Genomic DNA, 20,962 nt, shown 5'->3' with positions numbered 1-20,962 from the left:
AAATAACCTGTCCCATTGTTTTCCTTCATTTTTTAAACAGGAAGAATAAACAAACAGCATTTAAAACTGAATACTATCCATTTACCTGATTACTCCATAAATTGTTCCTTGAAGATAAAAAAAAGAAACATTTAATATATATTAACACAGCATATAAAATTAATACCATGGAAAAGACTGACTTTGGGGGAGAGGGGATTTTGAATCCAGAGTAATTTCTTTCTTATTGAAAAACATAAGTATGTCAAGCCTGTCCTTTACACAGTAAAGCACCATTTATTATTTTAAAACAATATACATAATGCCTATTTATTTATATATATATATGTGTGTGTGTGTGTGTGTGTATATATATATATATATATATATATATATATATATATACATATACATATATATATATTTCCCAGGTGAGGTCCTAAAGCATAAAATGTAAAATTAAGAACTAATTTACTTGAAATATATTTCAATATTTCCTTGAAAATAAATAGAAACAAAAATTTTATTGGGAATTATTGCTTAACACTTAAGCAAACATACTTATTAAATAAATTATAGCAATTCTTAGAGAAAATCATGAAATTAATACTAGTTGGATAAAATATCTCATTTCATTTAATAATAATATATGGCAATAAATATAATCAACTCTGGAAAAGGTTGCCTTGATTCTACAGTTTGAGTGAATGTAAAGATCTTTGAAACTCATTTTAAGACCTGCTCTAGCAAATTATAAATCATACTGAAGTAGTGTGATTTTTTTAGGCATCTTTAATAACCCTCTATGGCATCTTTTCTCAAACCACAGTGCTCAACTATTACAGCTTTCTGACGGGAAACCAGGGATCCCAATTATTTCAGGTTTTGTTTGGATCCTAAAAATCTGAAATACAAATCAGTATTGTATGTGAATATGCTACCTAGTATAATGTTGAGTGATGTAGCTCCATCAATGACTGTTAAATTAGTGCAGGAAAGACATTTAGTACCTTCTTTGTCTCAGTTTCCAATTCAAACAATGCCTCTAAGAATCAGCCAAGCAGTCCTGTGAGATGACACCGCGAGTTCAAATGATTCAACAAGGAATCGTTTTGGAAAGTTACCAGAAGTATTTATGATACCATAATACACTGATCCGTGTATAAAAAACCCTCTACTGAGCTAGCAGGATGGAACTGAATTGAACTTTGTAAACTCTCAGGGCAAAGGGGCTGAGACTTACTTTGCAGCACGAAATGACACTTTGGTTTCTAAACTTCAGTGTTACTAATCCAATCTGACTTCTACAGATCATAAAGTACAATTGGCCTTTTCAACGTAGATTCAAACACCTGGCTAAATCCATTAAACAGTGATTCCATGAGGCAAAATGTACTGGCTTTTAACAAGTTCGCCCTTACTTTCTTCTCTTATGAAAATTCCTTGAAGGACATTTCTGAAGAAATCAAAAAAAATCTATAACAAACTAATGTAGAAAGTTTAAGCAAAATTATATTTGTACTCCAGAGAGCTTTTCACAAATTTTTATAGATTGCTTCCGACAAACATATCCAGAATAGGAGGCTCCTGTCATTTCTGGAGTAAGTGTGTATGTATTTACAGCCCCTGGATTTACCTTAAAGACCCTTAGTACAAACAAATTCAATTCAAAATATATGAAAATCAGCTCAGTTTAGCCCACTCCCTAACTCTAACCCCTAACCCACCCCCGACCCCCCAACACAGCTAACAACAAAACTTATGAAGCTACTCTTTGTCAGAGCACTGCTTTGAAAATAATTGTCACTGACCAAATTTACCATCTATATGTGCAGCTATCACATATCATTCATAAACAAGCTACAACTCTAATACTTGTATTTTATATGTACATCATTGTTGAATCCTGCAGAAGATAAACAACTGATTGCAGAGAAAGAGTTGTCCTAACTCAGTGAAGTTACTCTCAACACAGGTATTTTCTCTTTGGTCTTTCATTTTACTTACAAGGGTGCTTAGATTCAGATAAATGTGGGGAAAAAGAAATAAGAATTGACTAAACACATGTTTAGTGTCTTTGTGTGATTAGATTCAAGAAACTGCCAGGAGAAAACTTGGTGTATGATGTCATCTGATTTTAGTTACTTGTCAAAAAAGAAGAAAAATATACCTTACTGATCAGATGCTATCTTTTTAAGTTTGGTAGAACAAAAAACATGTTCACTCCTTTAATAAGTACAAATAACCAAGACTGATGAGGTGAACAAAAATCAATACACAGATCCCAGATATTTTACAACTGTTTATTTTCAGTTCAAACATGATTGAAGTCAATTAGATGCAGATCTGTCCTGGTGATTCTCATGAAATCCATGTCAGATAAATCACCTTCCATGGAACTCTGAAAATTCAACACCATGCTTTAACTCATCTTTCCCTTAAATCCTTGAATTCTGCACATTCTTTAAAATTATTGCTTTATATTTATCACAGCTATTTTTTCAGCTTTTTAGTGGTATTGTTTTATTTACAAAGCACACTGCCTACATAATATTGTTGATGTAATGGATATTTATGAGCACTGGTACATTTTAGCCTTCACTTTTGTGAGAATTTTTTTTAAGCACCATGAAAAATCTTTCAAAATGAGAAGTGCACAAAATGCAATTTAAATATAATCCTCAGTAAGCATAATATATGAATATCTTGATTTATAGACTAAGAAAAGACTATTAGGTTGTAACAAATATTGCTAACTCAAAAGAAAAGAGGTTTTAGACAATGCTTTAGAAATGATAAACAAAATATAGCCATTTTGTCTTGCTGTACTATAATGAGACCAGTCCATTTTTTACAGTCATGAAGACATATATTCTACTTCATCATGTTTTGAATGTGAACTACTAACTCAGAATTCTCTTTGAAATTTTATCTTTTATTAGTGAAAACCGGGTCTTCTCTTTCTGTGACTAGGTACTGTATCAGAAACTAAAGTAAGCCCTATAAGAGTTTGTTCTGCAGCACAGTGAATATCTGCATGTAAAATTTCATGACATGTAAGTGAAAATAATACAAAGGTAAATCAGTGTCAAAATGGCAAATCTGTGGCTACTGTGAAAATCAACTAAAAATACGGAGTGGTTAAGGGATATACATTTGTTTACTTGACCAACAAGCACGCACACACACACACACACACACACACTGTCCATCATTCACTTTTTGAAGTGTCAGATAACATTATTTCTTAAGTGACACACAGGGCTTCATTTGCTATGCATAGGGTCAGTGAATATTAGCTTCATTTACACTTGGCTGAGAATCGGTTGATGTCAACAGTAGAGGCTTAGTTCCTGCACTGAACAGGGTTAGAATCTGACAGAAAGCTGCCACTGCAGAAGATGGATGATCTTCCTTTGCTGACCTTGCTCCCCTAAAGTGTCATAGTTTGGGTCTCTTTCTAGCTCTACAACAAAAGACCCTCTCTGAGCTTCCCAGTAGCCTTCAGTTTTATTGGTGCTAACAGGTCCAGACATTCTCATCGATTAGATTCTCTACCTTTTAAGCACAAGAGCTTGCCCTTTTTGGCTAGCTAAACCTTGGCACAGATGTCTTTTTTTGTAATTGCATGTCTGCTGTCTAGTGGAAAGGATGCAGTCAGACAGGCAAACTTCATGTCAGCACAGAAAGTGCTGAACTATTTATCTCTGTTTCCCAAAGTCATTTTAATGTAAGTGATATGGCATTTGTCGGAAGAAATTAACCCTTAGATAATCTCATAGTATACTTATAAACGGAAAATCAAAATCTTCTGTCATTTTGATGACTAACTAGTATGTAATATATGTTATGCAGAACTATTCAGTCAGTAGGAAAAAAGGGCTTCCCAGTCATTTTATATAAGCAGTTATTGACAACCATATTTTAGAACAAATGTAGCTGAAAATATTCTACATAATTTTCAGAACTCTATTTTGCCTTCTACCAGTGGTTGACACTGTGAAATATGTCCTTCCCTGACTAAAAAATACATAAAAATATTTGATACCTAACAAAGATGCTATACGATGTAATAAATTACATGTTTCTTTGAGATCCTGCCTGTGAGCTATTTTAATATGTTGGAGATTTGTTATTGATATTTGAATAATTTGAAAGAAATTACCTTACCTCAAATTCAAATGTTCAAAACATATATGATAAATGATGAAAAGTTCTTACAAGCAGATTTACATGCAACACATTTTATGAAAAATAACTATTTTGAGTATGTATGGATTTATAATTCAGAGGCTTTAAAATATTATTATACATAACTGTCAACATTATTTCATGCAAAATATAATTTAACATATTTGCATATCTGGAATTGTACAGTTAGCTAATATATATATATATATATATATATATATATATATATATATATATATATATATATATATATATATATATATATAATATACCAATCTCAGTACTAAAAGAGAAAACTTAAAATAAAAGAAAATTTCACAAAAATGAAGATAAGGATGTACCAATTCAAACTCAAGTTAACCCTTCTGTGAAATTGCAGACAAAATATAATATGATCATTTTCCCATACTTTGAAATAAAAACTTAATTCTGCATATTATTTTTTAGTGTTAGTGCTTTCACTCAAGTTGAGAAAATAAATTATACTTTAAAATAACCATCAATTAAAATCTCTGCAGCCAAACATTTTGTTCTAAATGTATTATTAACAACTATCACTATAGGAAGTATACTTATTAGGGTGAGGAATTGATTTTAAAATGTATAAGCTGATAGGTATTCAAGGGGAAATTCAAGAACACAATTCCCTTTTATTTTTAATATCATATACATGGTACATCAATGACTCTAAACTTTTATTCTCTTAAGTAAATAGTATCTCCTCCCCCAAATTCCAATAATTTCAGGTATGCATATGCAAAGAAACTATCAATTTTTATTTACTGATTTCTCTTTCTATAAGACAGACTGAACAAAATCAAAATTATTCCTCCAAGATGTGAGCCAGAAGCACCAGGAACCCGAATTATTTTTAAAATCAAATCAGTTATTACTCTTATTTTATAATGATGGTGCTAAAAATCTAAAATTAGTTTTAAAAATCAAATGAGCTCTGGATACTAGGCAATGTTTTTTTAAAAAATAAATAAAAATACTAACAGGATTCCTCATGCCCAGTCTGGGTTTTATGTTGAACTGACTTAAACAGTCTGTCTATGCAGATTCTCGGGACCATGTCCATCAATCAATGTCAGCATTCTATCAGACTCCACTCTGACAGCAAGTGATAGTCAGTTATCTGTTGACATTAATGAATAATAAATAACCATGCCCTTTCAATTTATGTGAATAAAATGTATACTATTTTCAGTGTAGATTAACCTATATGCAAAAGCAGACTTGGTTCTTGCATCTCATCTATTAGTAAATGGTTAAAAAAAAAAGTGGCTGCAATAAAAGATGTGCTTAATGTGATCTCTGGTATACATTACTGTTTTGTCTTTTGACAAATCAACCCTGTCTCAGCTTGTATCATATGGGCTTAAATGAGCTGTATTCACAGGCTCCTGAATATTTATGCTGTCTTTTACAGACCTAACACGTAGTTTGTTGTCTCCACAATAGAGTATTATAGGACAGAAAATCCTTAAAAAACCAAAGATCAGAAGTTGTGTCAGTATCCTAACCTTGCTCCTCTTTTGTTATTCACCCTTAATCTGCCTTCCTGGCAGGAAAAACTATTTAAATTATTACTACACACTCCTTTGTTGTTAAGTCTCCATCTCTCTCTCTCAGATTTAAACATACCATAACAGAAACTGTTACAGCTTTTTGAAAAAAATAAGGATTGAGAACTTTTAAGTGATTAGGCATTCATATACACATCTTGACTGAGTTCCTTTTGGGTACTGTCAGTGGTAATTCTAGAATTAGATACTCACAGTCTAAATATTACAAGAGGGACTATAACCTTCAACATTGATCAAAGTGTGGTTTATGTTCTTAACTTAACAAGTTAGGATACAAATTGTGAAAGTTTTGCCATATATTATGATTTGTGGTTTTAATTTTTAATTTACCACTTTACCTTTCCATTATGAAACTACTCCTCTGGTCAATAGTAAAAGTTTATTTGCAAATAATTAACATCATCAGTGACAGAAGAGGTAAAAACTAGATTTCCTGTTACACCTAATTAAGAACTCTACCAGCAGGACTTCCCTGGCAGTCCAGTGGTTAAGAATCCACCTTCCAATGCAGGGGACATGGGTTTGATCCCTGGTCTGGGAAGATCTCACATGCCATGGGGCAACTAAGCCCTCGTGCCACAACTACAGAGCCCACGCACCACAACTAGAAAGAAGCCCACACGCCACAGCGAAAGATCCTGCATGCCACAACAAAGATCCCGTGTGCTGCAACTAAGACCTGACACAGCCAAAAAATAAAATAAAATAAATAAATATATTAAAAAAAGAAGAATTCTACCGGCAATGTGAAAGGATGGATAGTAGTTCAAAACAGAAAGATATACCAGCATTAGACCAAAACTTTGCAATGAAAACAAGTAAAGAGTTATTAATAAGGTTCAAGCTTTTTACTAACTATTAATATGCATAATACTGAGTTATATAGAATTACTGTCATGTCAGAAAGGCAAAAGGGCAAAAAGTTGCCAGCTCTATTATATTTCATCAATAAAGACACAGAGTAGGGAAGGAAGATGTACTGTCACTATTTTAGTCCACTTAATAGATGGGACAGTATGTTCTAAAAAGTTTTAAACTTGGGAATACTGTAGAATTTTCTGAAGGGTAAATGAAGAGCTATTGCCAAGTCTATACCACTATAGGAAATGATGCAGGGGAAAAAAAAAAAAAGAAGAAACCAGAGGGAGCTGGGATGGGAAAGAACATCCACTTTACCATGTTGAAGGATGAATGAAGTATATTAGAAAGAAGGGTGACTACACATACAGTGATGGCCTGGTGCACAATCATGAAAATCAATGAGACGGCTGTCTGAATTTGAAGCGAGTAGCAATGTCATCATATTGGAAAGATTTACAAAGGGGCAAAATGATCAAACGTTATGTTCAACCTTGAAAAACACAGTGCTCAAGTACATAAGGTTTGTGCAGAATAAACATTAGACACAGCAAGAAGCATGGCCCAAAGAGCAAATTTTAAAAAAGTTCCGATCAGGTTTTTCTTGCAAACTAAAATACTGAGCCACACGTTCCCCCAGTTTCAGATCACAGGCTGAATGTCTAAGCTTAGCATGTGTTAATTTTAGAGGTCAGTTTGAGAAAAAGATTTTACTGAAGTCTGACTGTCCCTCTGTCCTTGAAAAGACTGAAAAGCTGAAGTCTGTAGGTTTCTCAGAGGGAGAACTAAACGGAAACTGCAAAGTTAAACAGCAGGGTTTCTGCTCCCTCCCAACTCCTAGGTTTCTGATAATGTAAGAGGTGTTCGCTGTTCTCATTTTAAAACACATTTACCTACAATAGTCACAATATCCAAAACACGCTAATTGCAAAAATTTACCTTCTTAGGATTTGGTAAAATACTACAAGAATTGAAAGTAAGTAAAAAAAATGAAATTTATCTTCACTTATAGTAGAGGAAATATAAACAATCTATTTGAAAATAAGGAAGCAAAAATCTGTTTATAAATTGTTTGCTTTATGAAGCAAAATTTAAAGACATTACTGAGCTTTATTTTGTTTTGTTTTTTCTTTTTAAAATGTGCAATAATCTAAGAATATCCTGAATGAGTATTCCGCCTCTTTATAATTGTCACCTGAGGTTTCCACAGAGAAAAAAAATCTTAACTATTCTGCACTTATAAATTAAGAGATTAGTGCACAGCAATTTAGCAATCTAAAAATGGATCAACGAGAACAATAAACTTAATTTTTTGTTCCATTGTGTTCACTTGCATGTTTTCATTTTGGTGGGAGTAGAGGTGGACAGTATGTCTGTGTGTGTACCTATATTTGTATGTGTGCGTATGTGTATATACATACATGTGTGTATATGTATATGTATTGTGTGTGTGTGATGTTGAAGTGGGAAGAAAACAGGAAACAGTTAAGTTCTGATTTTACTTTGGGATCTGTCATAAATAAACTGTTAGAACTATAAATGAGGTCCTTAGTTGTCCCATTTATTACAAGCCCCCCCAAGACCTTATAATTTATCTTCAACGAAATTTAAGGTACACTCAACCTTCAAGAATTTATGATTCTAATTGTCTGGGAAGAGATTATACCCTCAAGGAGTATAAGAATGTCCACAGAACATTTATGTTATAATGAATTTATACATTTGAGTGGGTAAGATGCATATCACATCTCTTTTCAAGGCTAAAACTACTTTACTGGAAAATGTCAATTAAAATAGGAACACTAGGTAGTATAATTATTTCAACTTTTAAAAATAGAAGATATAAAGAAACACTTTTTGAAATCACCAAGTTTACTTATTTATCCTATCTACTAGTTTAATTTAATGTCATTAATTAATGTCATAGGAAAGTTAATGCCATTAAGTGTCATTGCCTATATGGCAACTGGTTTAGCTAAAATAATAAACTACTATTAAAATTAACATAGAATATATGTATCATTGGAAAACATAGATTAGTATAGTGAACTTACTAATAATTTATTTTTGTCAGAATTAACTTTTATTATATCTAGTGATTCTTTAGATATATTCTACATCTTTCTGCTCCCACCCTTAATCTCTCTCTTTTAGAAAGAATGATCTTCTTAAAAAGTACAATAGGTAATATTAACATAACAGACTGTTAACCAACTTTACTAAATGACAAATACAAGATATCTAGCTAATAATTATATGTGATCAATATATTTTATTAATAAAAGCATCACAGTCCTCCCTTCCCTGGATCTAGGTTTCTGTATTCAGTGTTAATAGCTTCAGTGCATGTCTGAGGCTGATACCACCGTAGGTGAGGGGCTAAACTAGGTGTTAACTGGGTGACACTTGAAACAAAAAATAAACCACAGTATGTGTCCTTTCAAAGTCTCCTAATTTTCTAATATATTGGAAGCAAGAGATAACATAATTATCAACAGTAAATAATTTAAATGAAAGAACCAAACTAAAAAATTCAAAATCCACAATACCTAAAATGTTAACTGTTAAAATTTTTTCAAACTACTATGCCCCAGAATGTATTTTCCCCTCTTTGCTATGTCATTCATTGACCCCAGACTAAACAAAATACACTAAATAATAAACCTTCTATACTTATTTATAAGACCACAAAATTCGAGAAAAATAATGCACATTTATTTCAACTGATGTATGTATTATTCTGGGTTCCTGTGAAATGCTATTATTAGGGATTAATATTTGATGTGTATACACAGATTATAACTTTTTAATGAAGTTGATATTATAGGTAGAAAAAAAAAGAATGTCTTTAGCTCATTAATTTGACTTAAACTCAAAGTTGAATTGTTTTTGTTTTATGTGTGTATGTGCCCTTCTACTTCCCATGTATTAATACTATAGGAATTAACACATATTAATACTATATGGATAACATAATGAAGACATGCTTCCATAAAAGTAAATTTTTGTGATAACTTGCATAGGATGAGATAACCTGAATTAACTTAAATGTAAGGAAAATTAGAATAAAAGGATTGTCAGAAATTTTCCTCTCTGATTCTTGCATCAGATTTTTATGCCCATAGAGAAAAATATCAAATACACAGCTGGGTTAAATTTCTCCCATTAAAATAATAACATTATTTGCACAAAATAACGACATTATACATACTAGTATCATAAATAAAAGCTTTTGTAGATTAGTGATAATTACCTTAGAGAAAATGGCTTGAAGCTCGATAAAAAAAATCAAATTAATTGCAAAATTTTAAGGTATCACTGATTTATATTTTAACATTATCTTCCAGAAACTGATGCCAATTTAAACTTCCACTAGAAATATAAAAGGGTAACCATATACTTGCCAAAGTTAGGATAATTAGAAATGTTCTGAAATCATGTACTGAGTTTCTAAACCATAGGAAGTTAAATCATATTAAATCATATTAATTTCATATTGCCTTCCTTCTTTCCTCATTTTTCCTAACTTTCATCAGGTCTTCCTTCTTTCTGTCCTTTATTTTTTGAATAGTTATCATGTTCAATGTACTGTGGGTACATACAACGTTGATTGAAGATGAGTAAAAAGCAGTATATTTTTAAATGAAGTCTACAATGTTCTAGAAGGAAATTTTGCTATGATTCATATTATCACAATTATCCTTCTCCATTTTTTTTTTTTTTTTTTTTTTGTGGTACGCGGGCCTCTCACTGTTGTGGCCTCTCCCATTACGGAGCACAGGCTCCGGACGCGCAGGCTCAGCGGCCATGGCTCATGGGCCCAGCTGCTCCGCGTCATGTAGGATTTTCCCGGACCGGGGCACGAACCCGTGTCCCCTGCATCGGCAGGCGGACTCTCAACCACTGTGCCACCAGGGAAGCCCTCCATATTCTTTAAGGAATTATGAGCAAATATCTCACAAAGGACAGAAGAAACTGATTAACAGTAGCTGTTCCGGGAAAAAGGTATTTGAGACTGGAGCACATAGCGATGGCATTTGTTCCAGATCTATGCACATTACCTATTCACAAAGTCTTTAAAAAACAAGTATTATGAGCTCCTGAAAGTGAATAATTTAAAGAAGAGTATAAAAATTGTAATGTAATGTGGTTATAACTGAAATAGCAGAAATATATTTGAACTGATACTGAATTTACATAATTTCCAATTTATAGAATAGAGTGTAATGTTAGCTTAGGGACTGATTTCTCAGTTTTGTTTCTTTCTCTTATTTTTCATTTTTTTTTTTTTGCAAACCAAGATATTTACAATATATAATTTGGAAGAAGACCAATATACTCTTAAAACAAAAACTACTTTCCCATATAAGATAAATAAGCTTTAAGACCTTCTTATTTTAGAAAATGTATCAGGCTCTTACAACTCTCTTTCTCAAGACATAAATATTACATTAGTAAAGGGGGAAATGGCTTTCTGTTCATTAAAAGAAGCAGATGGAGTAGTTAAAAGGAAAGACACATAAAGACAATGGACAAATAGGAAATGGGAATATGATAATGAATAAATATAAATAGTTACATTATTCTCATAGAAATAAATTCTTCATATCTGGAGCAGACTCCTGTTCAGGTTTGCTAATTCTTAGCATATCAACTTGCTATATGCTATGAGCAAAATGAAATACAATATAGGGTTCTCTTACAAAGTTTAAGACTAATCACAGAGACTGGACTTACACAAAAAGGAATTAACTAGTGATATGAATTTGAAATAAGAAAATATTTGCCTTGGGAGTGGGTAATGTATAACCAAATTTCTCAAAGTCTTTAAGAAATTTGATAAACATTTATTTGGAAGACTTGGGTGGTGCAAGGAACTGTGCTAGGTACCATGGTAGGTAGGTAGAACACTATAAGTAAGTTTTGGTTGTTAAGAAGCTTTAGAAGCTGTAGAAGGAAATTACAAACATTGATAAAAATCAGATCGCATATGAAAATCTCCAGAGAGAAAGGGCAAAGTATTTTTAATAACCCAAAGAGATTTTTTAACAAGATATAAGTGCCATTTAATTTGAAATGTAAGGAAAGGCAAAATTTCAACAGCCTGAGATAGGGTAGGTGGCATTGCTGGTAGAAGGCAAGGCAAGGTAAAAACCAGGAGAATGGTACAGCCAGTATCTACCATCAGAATTTGGAAGAGAGGTCACTGAATAAATTCGGGATGTGAGAGATTAAGATACAATAGGTAATTGTGATGGTTTATGATGGTTTATTTGTCATGATGGTTTACTTGTTTTTCTGTTTATTTGGGAGCAGAAGCTAAGTGATAGGGCATCATAAAAACATCTATGGATGTGCTTCAGGTAGAACAAGAGACCAGTCAGCACCAAGCAGAGGGAACAGGGCTCTCAAGGATGATAAATTATATAACTCAAAGTTAGAAAAGAATACTAGGGTCAAGTAGGAGGTATTTAAATGCCACCCTAAGAAACAGAGAATTTTTATTGGTCATCAGGAACCTGAAGCTTTCTGAATAATACAGTAACAGGGTCTATGTTGTGTTTTACAAGGTGCATTCTGACCGCCCCATGAAAGAAGAACAGGAATAGAAAAGAAAATGGCAAAGCAGACGAAATATTTAGAATGTTGGTAAAGACAGAGATATAAGTATTTTGAAATTATTATAAATGAAAGAAAGTGCTCTGATTTGTATCACCATGAAGACGTCCTGAAAGAAACGTTATTTTTTAAAAATTCCTTGTGATAGATATATGCTCATTTATAAAGATGTGGTCCACTGTATTGGTTCGGTGCAGGGATCCTGGAGCCAGACTGCCTTGATTAAACAGCAGCAGTCCGCCACTCTATGCTCTTGGTGATTGTGGGTACTTAAGCCATCCCTTGCTGTGCTTTAGTTTTCTTACATAAAAATGTGTATACATATCATTTATGTAAATATAATTTAATATATAAAATGTAACACTTTTATGTTTTACATACTTTTAAGTATGTTTTTCTCCTTTAAACTGGGTAATAACAGTGCTTACCTGTCTGTAATACTAAATGAATTAACACATGTGAAACACTTGAAACAGCTCTTGCCATGTATTAATAATTTAAAAACAAACAAAATCTATGACCTGTTTTTGTTGAACGCCTTGACTCTCCCCACTTTTAAATCATTTAAACTGTACCTGCCATTTACTACTGTTCTATTACCTGAGTCCTGTATTTTATACAGATGCTAACTTAATTTAAAAACCCATATTTTGGAGATACAATTCAAGTGGTCTTTGTATGAACTACCAGGTTACATAAAACTTATAATTATATTGCTAAAAAAGGTTAATGCTCAAGAAAGTTTAAAAACACAGAGGAAGAAGATCACCCACTATTTCAATATTCTGACACATTCATTGTGACGATATTTATGTTCCCATCTATTCTTTTCCCTATGCATATTTTGCTTAATTCTAAATATCAGTGTATACATTTTATTCTTTATTTTTCATTCAAAATTATTAATACGATGTTTTAAAATTACTATATCACATTGTTGATACTTTAAGGACTAGGTTCAATCAAGATGAGGCACTTAACTTTGGACATTTATGTTATTTTCAATATTTCAAATTATATACATTGCTGGAGGGAAGAAAAAGTTATATAGAAAGTTCTTCCCTTTCACTGAAATAACTTCCCTGGTAAATTATGAGGGATGAGATTACTGACTTAAAGGATATTTAACTATCTTTGGTCTTTGAGATCTATGTTCATTCACTCACTGCCATGAAATTTCTTTACTTAGCCAACTCCTTGTTGCATTATTAATACTAAGATAATAGCAAGCATTCATTGATTATTTGCTATGTCCCAGATACTATTCTTAGGGTTTCTACATGCATTATTTCATTCACTTCTGACAAGAACTCTATATGAGGGAGGTACTATTTTTATTAGCCCCATTTTATACTTAAGGAAACTAAGGCTTAGAGAGATTGTCCTAGTTTATGCACCTGGTATGTTGTTGAGCCAGAATTTAAAAACTCTGTGACTCCAGCATCTGAGATATTAACCCTATAGTGTACCTTACATTTCTGTATATATTTGATTATAAATACTATATATCACAAAAACTCATTTGTTATCGTGAAAAGTAATGATACAAATTACATGCTCCTTTTCTGTGAAAAAAACATGGTTTTCAAAAATCTAATCAACAAACAGATTTCAATATTATTAATGCTATTAAGTTGAATGTTTTAGTTATTGAAATAACATATAACATATGTTATATGTCTGTAAGTTTTACACTATTAAAGTAATGATATATCTGCTAACTTGATAATAGAAAATATTAAGAAGAAACTATTAGGGAAATTCCTTATAATAAAAACTAGAAATCTATGATTATTTGAGTTCCCCTTTACATGAAATCATCAAAAAAATTACTAAATCTTTAACACAGAAAATTAAAATTAAGCAATATAAATAATGCAAGCAGCTCACATCTCTATGTTCTGATGTATGTGAATGTAAACTGCATTACATCCTTGGATTTTTTACAATTAGGCTGACCATATATTCCATCATCCAAATCAGAACACTTTTGAAAGCATAAAGACACAGTGTAGTAAGTAAAACAATTATCCCCAGCAAACTAGACTTATGGTCACCCTACTTAGAATAAAGTTTCATCAGTTCTTCAGTAACTAAAATCCACTGGTTGAAGTTCAGGACAAATTTTAGGGAGCAGTGTGGTGCAGTGGGGAAAAAGTCTTGAACTGATAAACAGGATCCTGGATTCTCATCCAATTTTGTTACTTATTAATATCCCTGAGTTTCAGTTTCTTCTTAAATTGAAAGAAAGAAAAAATAATACTTTCTACCTCATAGCGGTGTGGTAAGGATTAAATGAGAAAAAATGAACATAATTTTTCAGTGTAAACTACAAAGCACTTATACAAATCCAAGTTATAATACCGAGTTCCACACTCTGAGAAATACTATTCTACCTTTAAAATGGAATAAAATTGTACAAAAGTTCCAAACATTTCAAATTATATTTCAGAATACGATTTATTAGTCTTCTAAAAATATTTATATATGTAAACTAAAATTTGCTCTCAATTTTTTAAAATGACTACACTTTTTATCTAAATATATTGGTTACTGTGCATAGAAGTTGTGATGTAACTGATATGCTAAATATTTTCAAAGGGACTGCTTGACAATCGAAGCACGCTATCTGGAATTATATTTTTAAATGACAGTAAAGAGATGTTTTCTTTTTTTCTTTTTTTTTTTTTTTTTTTTGCAGTACGCGGGCCTCTCACTGTTGTGGCCTCTCCCGTTGCGGAGCACGGGCTCCGGACGCACAGGCTCAGCGGCCATGGCTTACGGGCCCAGCCGCTCCGAGGCATGTGGGATCTTCCTGGACTGGGGCACGAACCCGTGTCCCCTGCATCGGCAGGCGGGATCTCAACCACTGCGCCACCAGGGAAGCCCAAGAGATGTTTTCTTAAAATCACTATATTAAAAAATTAGACAGAAGTTCTCTATATATTAGATTTGACAAACATGTGGTTTTCAAAATTGAGTTATTTTTTTCCAAAATCACAAAGAAGTAAAAGCTTTTCCATCAACTGATCAAAACTGTGCTCAGTTTTCACAGTTGTTTATATTTCAAACTATACTTTAACACACATCACAATGGGCTGCCATTCTAGAAAGTGCCCAGATAAACTTGCCTTTAAGTGGCTAACCACCATTATTTGGCTAGGGGCTCACTAACATCCTCTCCCAAACACTTTAGTTCTCCTCTATATGGGACTGGCATTTATTTTCAAACTCCTAACAGGATCACTGAAAGGAAACAGGAGAAATACTTATAAAGGCAGGCCTGAACTCATTCCAGAGGCAAGTACTCTCATAGCAATGCGTTGGAATTATGCCCAGGAGGGAAGTGTTTTTGCAAATGAACATAGTGCCACAGTTAAGCATAAGGTATTTAATTCCTTTGTCAACATCACTAAGGTTAAAAATTAAGAACGTTACACGATAGACAATTTACCTGAATTAGTGCGCACATCCTTTTTCGGCTGAACCATAAGGAGGCATCTTGAGTCCTTTAATCACATGTTTTTAATGAACTCTCACTATTAATACCTAATTCTACCTATTCCAATGAAGATTAAAGTAGATGACAGTAAACTAATTTTACTTCATTTTTAAGTACCTTGGTGCAGTTTGCAGGCGACAATAATTTTGGTACTCAAATATGGTTCTAATTCTCGAAACCAAAATAAATGAATGTTAATCTTAATAGTACCACATTTAATGAGAAGATTTTGTTCATTTGGAAGAAATTGGAGTTGTCATGGTAAATATATCTCTTTACTGCAGTTAAAGACTGCTTTTCTTACTAAATTCTATACATCGAAGTGTAGAACTCAAACAGTTCCTGTTTGTTTTTCTTAACAAGTAAATGTAGAAATCAATTGAGTTAAATCCACAAAATGAAACAAAAGAGACTATAATTTGCTTTAAAATTTTTTAAACCTTAAAAGAACAGGATTTTTAATATTATTTCCTAGTTTCTTTTTAGATAAATTTAATTGTCTAAAGGCCTTGTGGATAAGGCCTTTTATATGCATTTTAATGTATTTTTATGTGTCCCGTTTTTAATTGTGCAAACATTTAAAATTCCAATTTCACATTAATCAAAATCTCCATAATACTGAAACCGGCTGCTTTCACAGCTCAAGTGTAATAGTGTGTTGTTAAAATGTTCTTATAATAGTTATTGTTGAATCCACCGTCATTTTCAAGTACTTGTCAATAAAAACATTTCCAGTCAATAAAAACATTCCTTTTCATTGAATTAATTAGTTCGTTAAGAATATTTCTATACTTACCAAGTGGAATAGCATTCTGCCTATTAGTAGTGATAAATCTCCATCAGTTTTTGATTTCCACACATGTGGAACCTGCAGGATGTTCTACTTGTTAAGAAATACTACTAGTGAAGGAAAGGGGATGAGGACAGTGGATAGACAGGTTTGGTTCCTTCAGGGAGTGTCAGAGGAGGCTGCTAAACGGGTCAATGGGACCAGAACCTATAGCATCTCTATTTGTTTAGCTCAGAGTTCACTTTACAATGTCAGCAATGGCAGGAATGATAATTGAGTGCTGGGTCATAGGCATTTTATATGCTAGCAACCATCCACATGAAGTATTTAACTCTTCAACCAGGACAGAAAAAATATATTTGCTCAGTTACTCTACCTAAATAATGTGTGCAGTAGAAATATAATGTGAGCCACATATGTAATTCTTAAATTTCTAGTAGCCACATCAAAAGAGAGTAAAAAGAAACAGTTGAAATAATTTTAATATTATATTTTATTTAACCAAATATATCTAATGTATGATTCTTTCAATATCTAAGTAACATAGAAAATTACTAATGATGTTTGTCACATTTTTTTTTGTACTAAGCCTTTGAAATTCAGTATGTAATTCATACTTGCAGCACATATCAATTTAGAATCGCCACTTTTTAGAACCTCAGAGCCACATGTGGCCACCGGCTACCTTATTAGACAACACAGATCTAAATATTTGTTAAATTATTTCTTGAAATGTTCTACTAGAATGAGAATTTTATGGGGAAGTAATGTGATTTACATAACAAACTACTAGGACCAAGGTATTTAAGTTCAGCAATGAAACAGAATAATATTTGCCAGGATTCTCCTTGCTTTCTGATGGAAACCAGGGCAATACTATTGCGAAAGTCCTGGCTCTGGAATCAGAACACCCTGAGCTTGAATCTAAGCTAGGACAAATATCACTTACTAAAGTAACTGCAATCAGCAACTTACCCTTGACAGCCCCATTTTTTTTTTCTGTAAAATAGAGATGATAATGTTATCTATCTAGTAAATGAACTCGTATGTGTAAAGCACACAGAAGAGTATCTGCACATAGTAAATTAGCAAAAACATTTAGTTACAATTATCACTGTTAGCTACAATTCCCTCTAAATTAACTAGGATGTACAAATATTAAAATTATGCAGCTGGCTTAGGGGTACAAAGAATACATGAAAGTTATTTTGGGGAACGTATTATGTTTTCTAAGTTATAAGAGACATAAGTAATATAACCTTATTATATTTTCAGGATATCCACAAACAGAAAAATATCTATTAATTTTGAAGGTCCCTGTGACATAGTTTTAAATAGAAAAATACTGGCCAATTTTTATGACCACATAAAGCTATGTAAGAGAAAATTCAGTTTTACTATACAAAGGAAAAGGTTCACTAATTCATATGCTATTATTGTTTCAAAACAAACAGAAAATGTCCAGCTGATGTATTCCGATAACTAAAACTTTGGCCCACTTCCACAAAAATGTGGTCTACCTATAATATGGCTTATCAGAGAAATACTCCTTTTATTATTTAGTCCAGGAAAGAAATATGGCTTTGGCAGAAGCAACCTCAGAAAGTTAGCAAGGGAAATTTAATGATTTTTTAAATCAAAGTTTTAGTACTTATAAAAAAGAATTCTAAAAGTTTGTAAATCTATTTGCATGTGTCTTGCCTATTAGTAGAACTCTTGTTAGCAGACCCCTTAACCTCCTTTTCCTGTTATCCGCAAGGCCAGACGATATGGGTTTCAAGACAGGAGGAATCACACATCATTAAATCCTGATTAACCTCACCTCACTCTGCCCAGTCTCCCCTCTTAAATCTCGTAGCCCAATGTGCAACTGTTGTCTTCTATGTCAAGCATAGGGCCAATTAAATTTTAGTAACAAATATTATTATTGCCGATATTTATTGCAATATTTACTGAATCCTTAGTGCAGATATCACTGTGGGGAATCACTGATAAGTTCAATAGTGACTTTGCTTAAGATCTACTCAATTGGGCTGCGGGTACACAGAAGACTCACTTATTCAAATAGTCATTATTACTTAATAGTCATTATTACTTAAAATCTCTGATATAGAAGAAAGTGCAAAGTGAAATTTTAATAGCACACATTACTTACGTTCACAAGTGTCCCCTTTTTGCTGGTAGCCTGCTTTGCAGATACATTTTCCAATGGGCACTAACCATTCTCCTTCTGCACTGCAGTGCATCCTGGGGGAGTTTTCCGCCTCTTCCTCTGCACTGCTGACACATGTCCCTCGGACCTCGACTAAAGAGGAAAATTCTGAACCAGTCACTGTATCTGGAAAGACAGCTAAGTTCTCAATAATGGACCAGCACTTCTTGTAGTACACTTTGACCGAAACCAAAGCTATGCAAGCCCCTACATCCTGAAAGGCAAGATAGAATCCCTTTTTGGACAAAGGTCCAATCTCTCTCACCTCAGTGTTAAGCTTCATCTTTCTTTCACCAAGGTCACCTTGGGTAAAACTTTCATCTGCAGCAATGGTGTCTATTTTTACATAGAGGTTTTCTCTTATATTCCTGCCAGTGTCGTAGTCTGTTTCATAATAGTACAAATTAAAGGTTTCCTTGCAAGTTCCCAGGACTCCAGGAAGACTGTTACAATCCCTCAGGGTGAATTTCAATTCTACAAAAATCCTTTGTGCATTGCCTTTCGAAATCCAGTTAGTCCGCAGCCAGTTGTTTTGGTTGGGCTCCATGACCTGGCACACCTGGTATGTTCGGATCGGGGTATAGTTCTCATCCAAACCACTAATTTCTTCCCACTGTAAAATTTAGAAAAGGTCATCAGTCATTCAGCAAAAAATAACATGTGGCTTTTGCAAGTGCATGAGGAATCTTTAGTGTAGCACAAATGCATATCTTTGAAAGAGCTAGGTGAATTCCTACCCTGAAGAACACTGTAACCTTTAGAACAGAGTCTCAGTTCAGCTTCATCCTGGTGCCAGAACATCATTTTTGTTGCTTGTATTGTTTATGCATACAATAAATCTTTCATTTTGCTTAGTATCTGTTTGCTAGTATATTATTGTTGCTTTTTACATTTTTGCTTATGCCAATGTCTCCACTGAGCTTGGGATTTTTATAGACTAAAGCACATAACAAAATTACTTAAATTACCATTTAATGCATATACATACAGATACATGGCAGAATTCTTGATAACTCCGTTGACATTTTAAGTGTTGATGTTAAACTTAGAGAGTACCTGCCAAGAGTACTCTGAAATGTAAAAGCATTCCACATGTTGATATTCATAATGCGAAATCTTTTACGATCTTTGCAAAATGAGATATAAGGGAGGAGCATTTTACAGAGCTATTTATTTATTGCAGTGTTATATATAATGCTATCCATAATGCCATATAATTATAAATAAATAGTTACAAAAGTGTGATACATCTTTATAAATAAGTTGCTTTCAACATACAATCAAATGTACATGGCAAATCAGCATGCTGGATCATATTTCAATAATAAGCTTTCTGACAGGAAAAATATCAGATGGTTAAAAATGTCCATTCATATGCTGATATAATGTACACTACAGCAAACTCATATATTTTCACAAAAAAGGAAAATAATAAGCTTAGCCAAATTTGCAACAATTTAAAGATTAAGTCTTGTATAATCTATCTATATTGCTCATTAGTTAATAAATTCATTTCACTTAAAAGCCTAAGAGAACAGTTGTTTATGTCTTTTCTTACCATTATTACAAAAGTTTGTATTTATGATACTTTAATAGTGAAATTGTCACCTACTTGTATTCATTTCCCAAACAGGAAATGCCAAATATAAAATTATATTAGTATTCTAATCCAAAGTCACATAGCATGAAATATTTAAACTATCGTTTCAAGAAAAGCAGATGGGAAAATAAACGACTAAGCATGTGGTAATGAATTTTATTTGTAAAACTCGATCAGAAAAATCAATTTACTTAAATGCTCTGTGAAATATTAATATCTAACTTTAAAAGTAGTTCTTAGAAAACTAACAAGACAGACAAATTAGTAATATACTGTAATTCAGAAATTTCTTATGATGACATATTATATATTTGCTACAATTTTATTATACATATTATCAAAGGTCCTCAAATGCAGCAAACAACCAATTATCATGTTCAGCTTTTACTCAACACAACTGGAGTTTGTGACTAGTTGATGGAGTGCATAGTTTCCTGTTTCAGTTAGCTGCTTATAGTTTGCTTGAATGGCCCTTAGCCAAGTATAACCAAATTCATCCATTTGGACAAGCAAATTTTAGTCTCTTAATTAGGTTGAAATTATTAAAATAAGTAAAACTGGTAGTAGCGTCTACCAAAAAATGAAAAGCTCCAAGGATAAATGAGCTCTTTTGAACAATTCC

General features: G+C 32.7%; 1 protein-coding gene across 4 annotated transcripts in view; it reads right to left on the bottom strand.

Annotated features, from left to right (window-relative positions):
• The window catches only part of EPHA7 (EPH receptor A7), a 165,021-nt gene that overhangs the window by 137,366 nt on the left and 6,693 nt on the right, over positions 1-20,962 (bottom strand). For all 4 annotated transcript variants that reach the window (XM_082634292.1, XM_082634293.1, XM_082634294.1 and 1 more), the window contains exon 3: positions 18,684-19,353. In XM_082634292.1, coding sequence (XP_082490418.1) covers positions 18,684-19,353 — 670 coding nt within the window. The remainder of the gene's footprint in view (positions 1-18,683; positions 19,354-20,962) is intronic.

This window comes from Mesoplodon mirus (genome assembly GCF_964341445.2).
Source record: "Mesoplodon mirus genome assembly, chromosome: 10".
Taxonomy (NCBI): domain Eukaryota; kingdom Metazoa; phylum Chordata; class Mammalia; order Artiodactyla; family Ziphiidae; genus Mesoplodon; species Mesoplodon mirus.
Note: the sequence above shows the minus strand (reverse complement) of the source record. Positions and strands in the feature narration are given on the sequence as shown.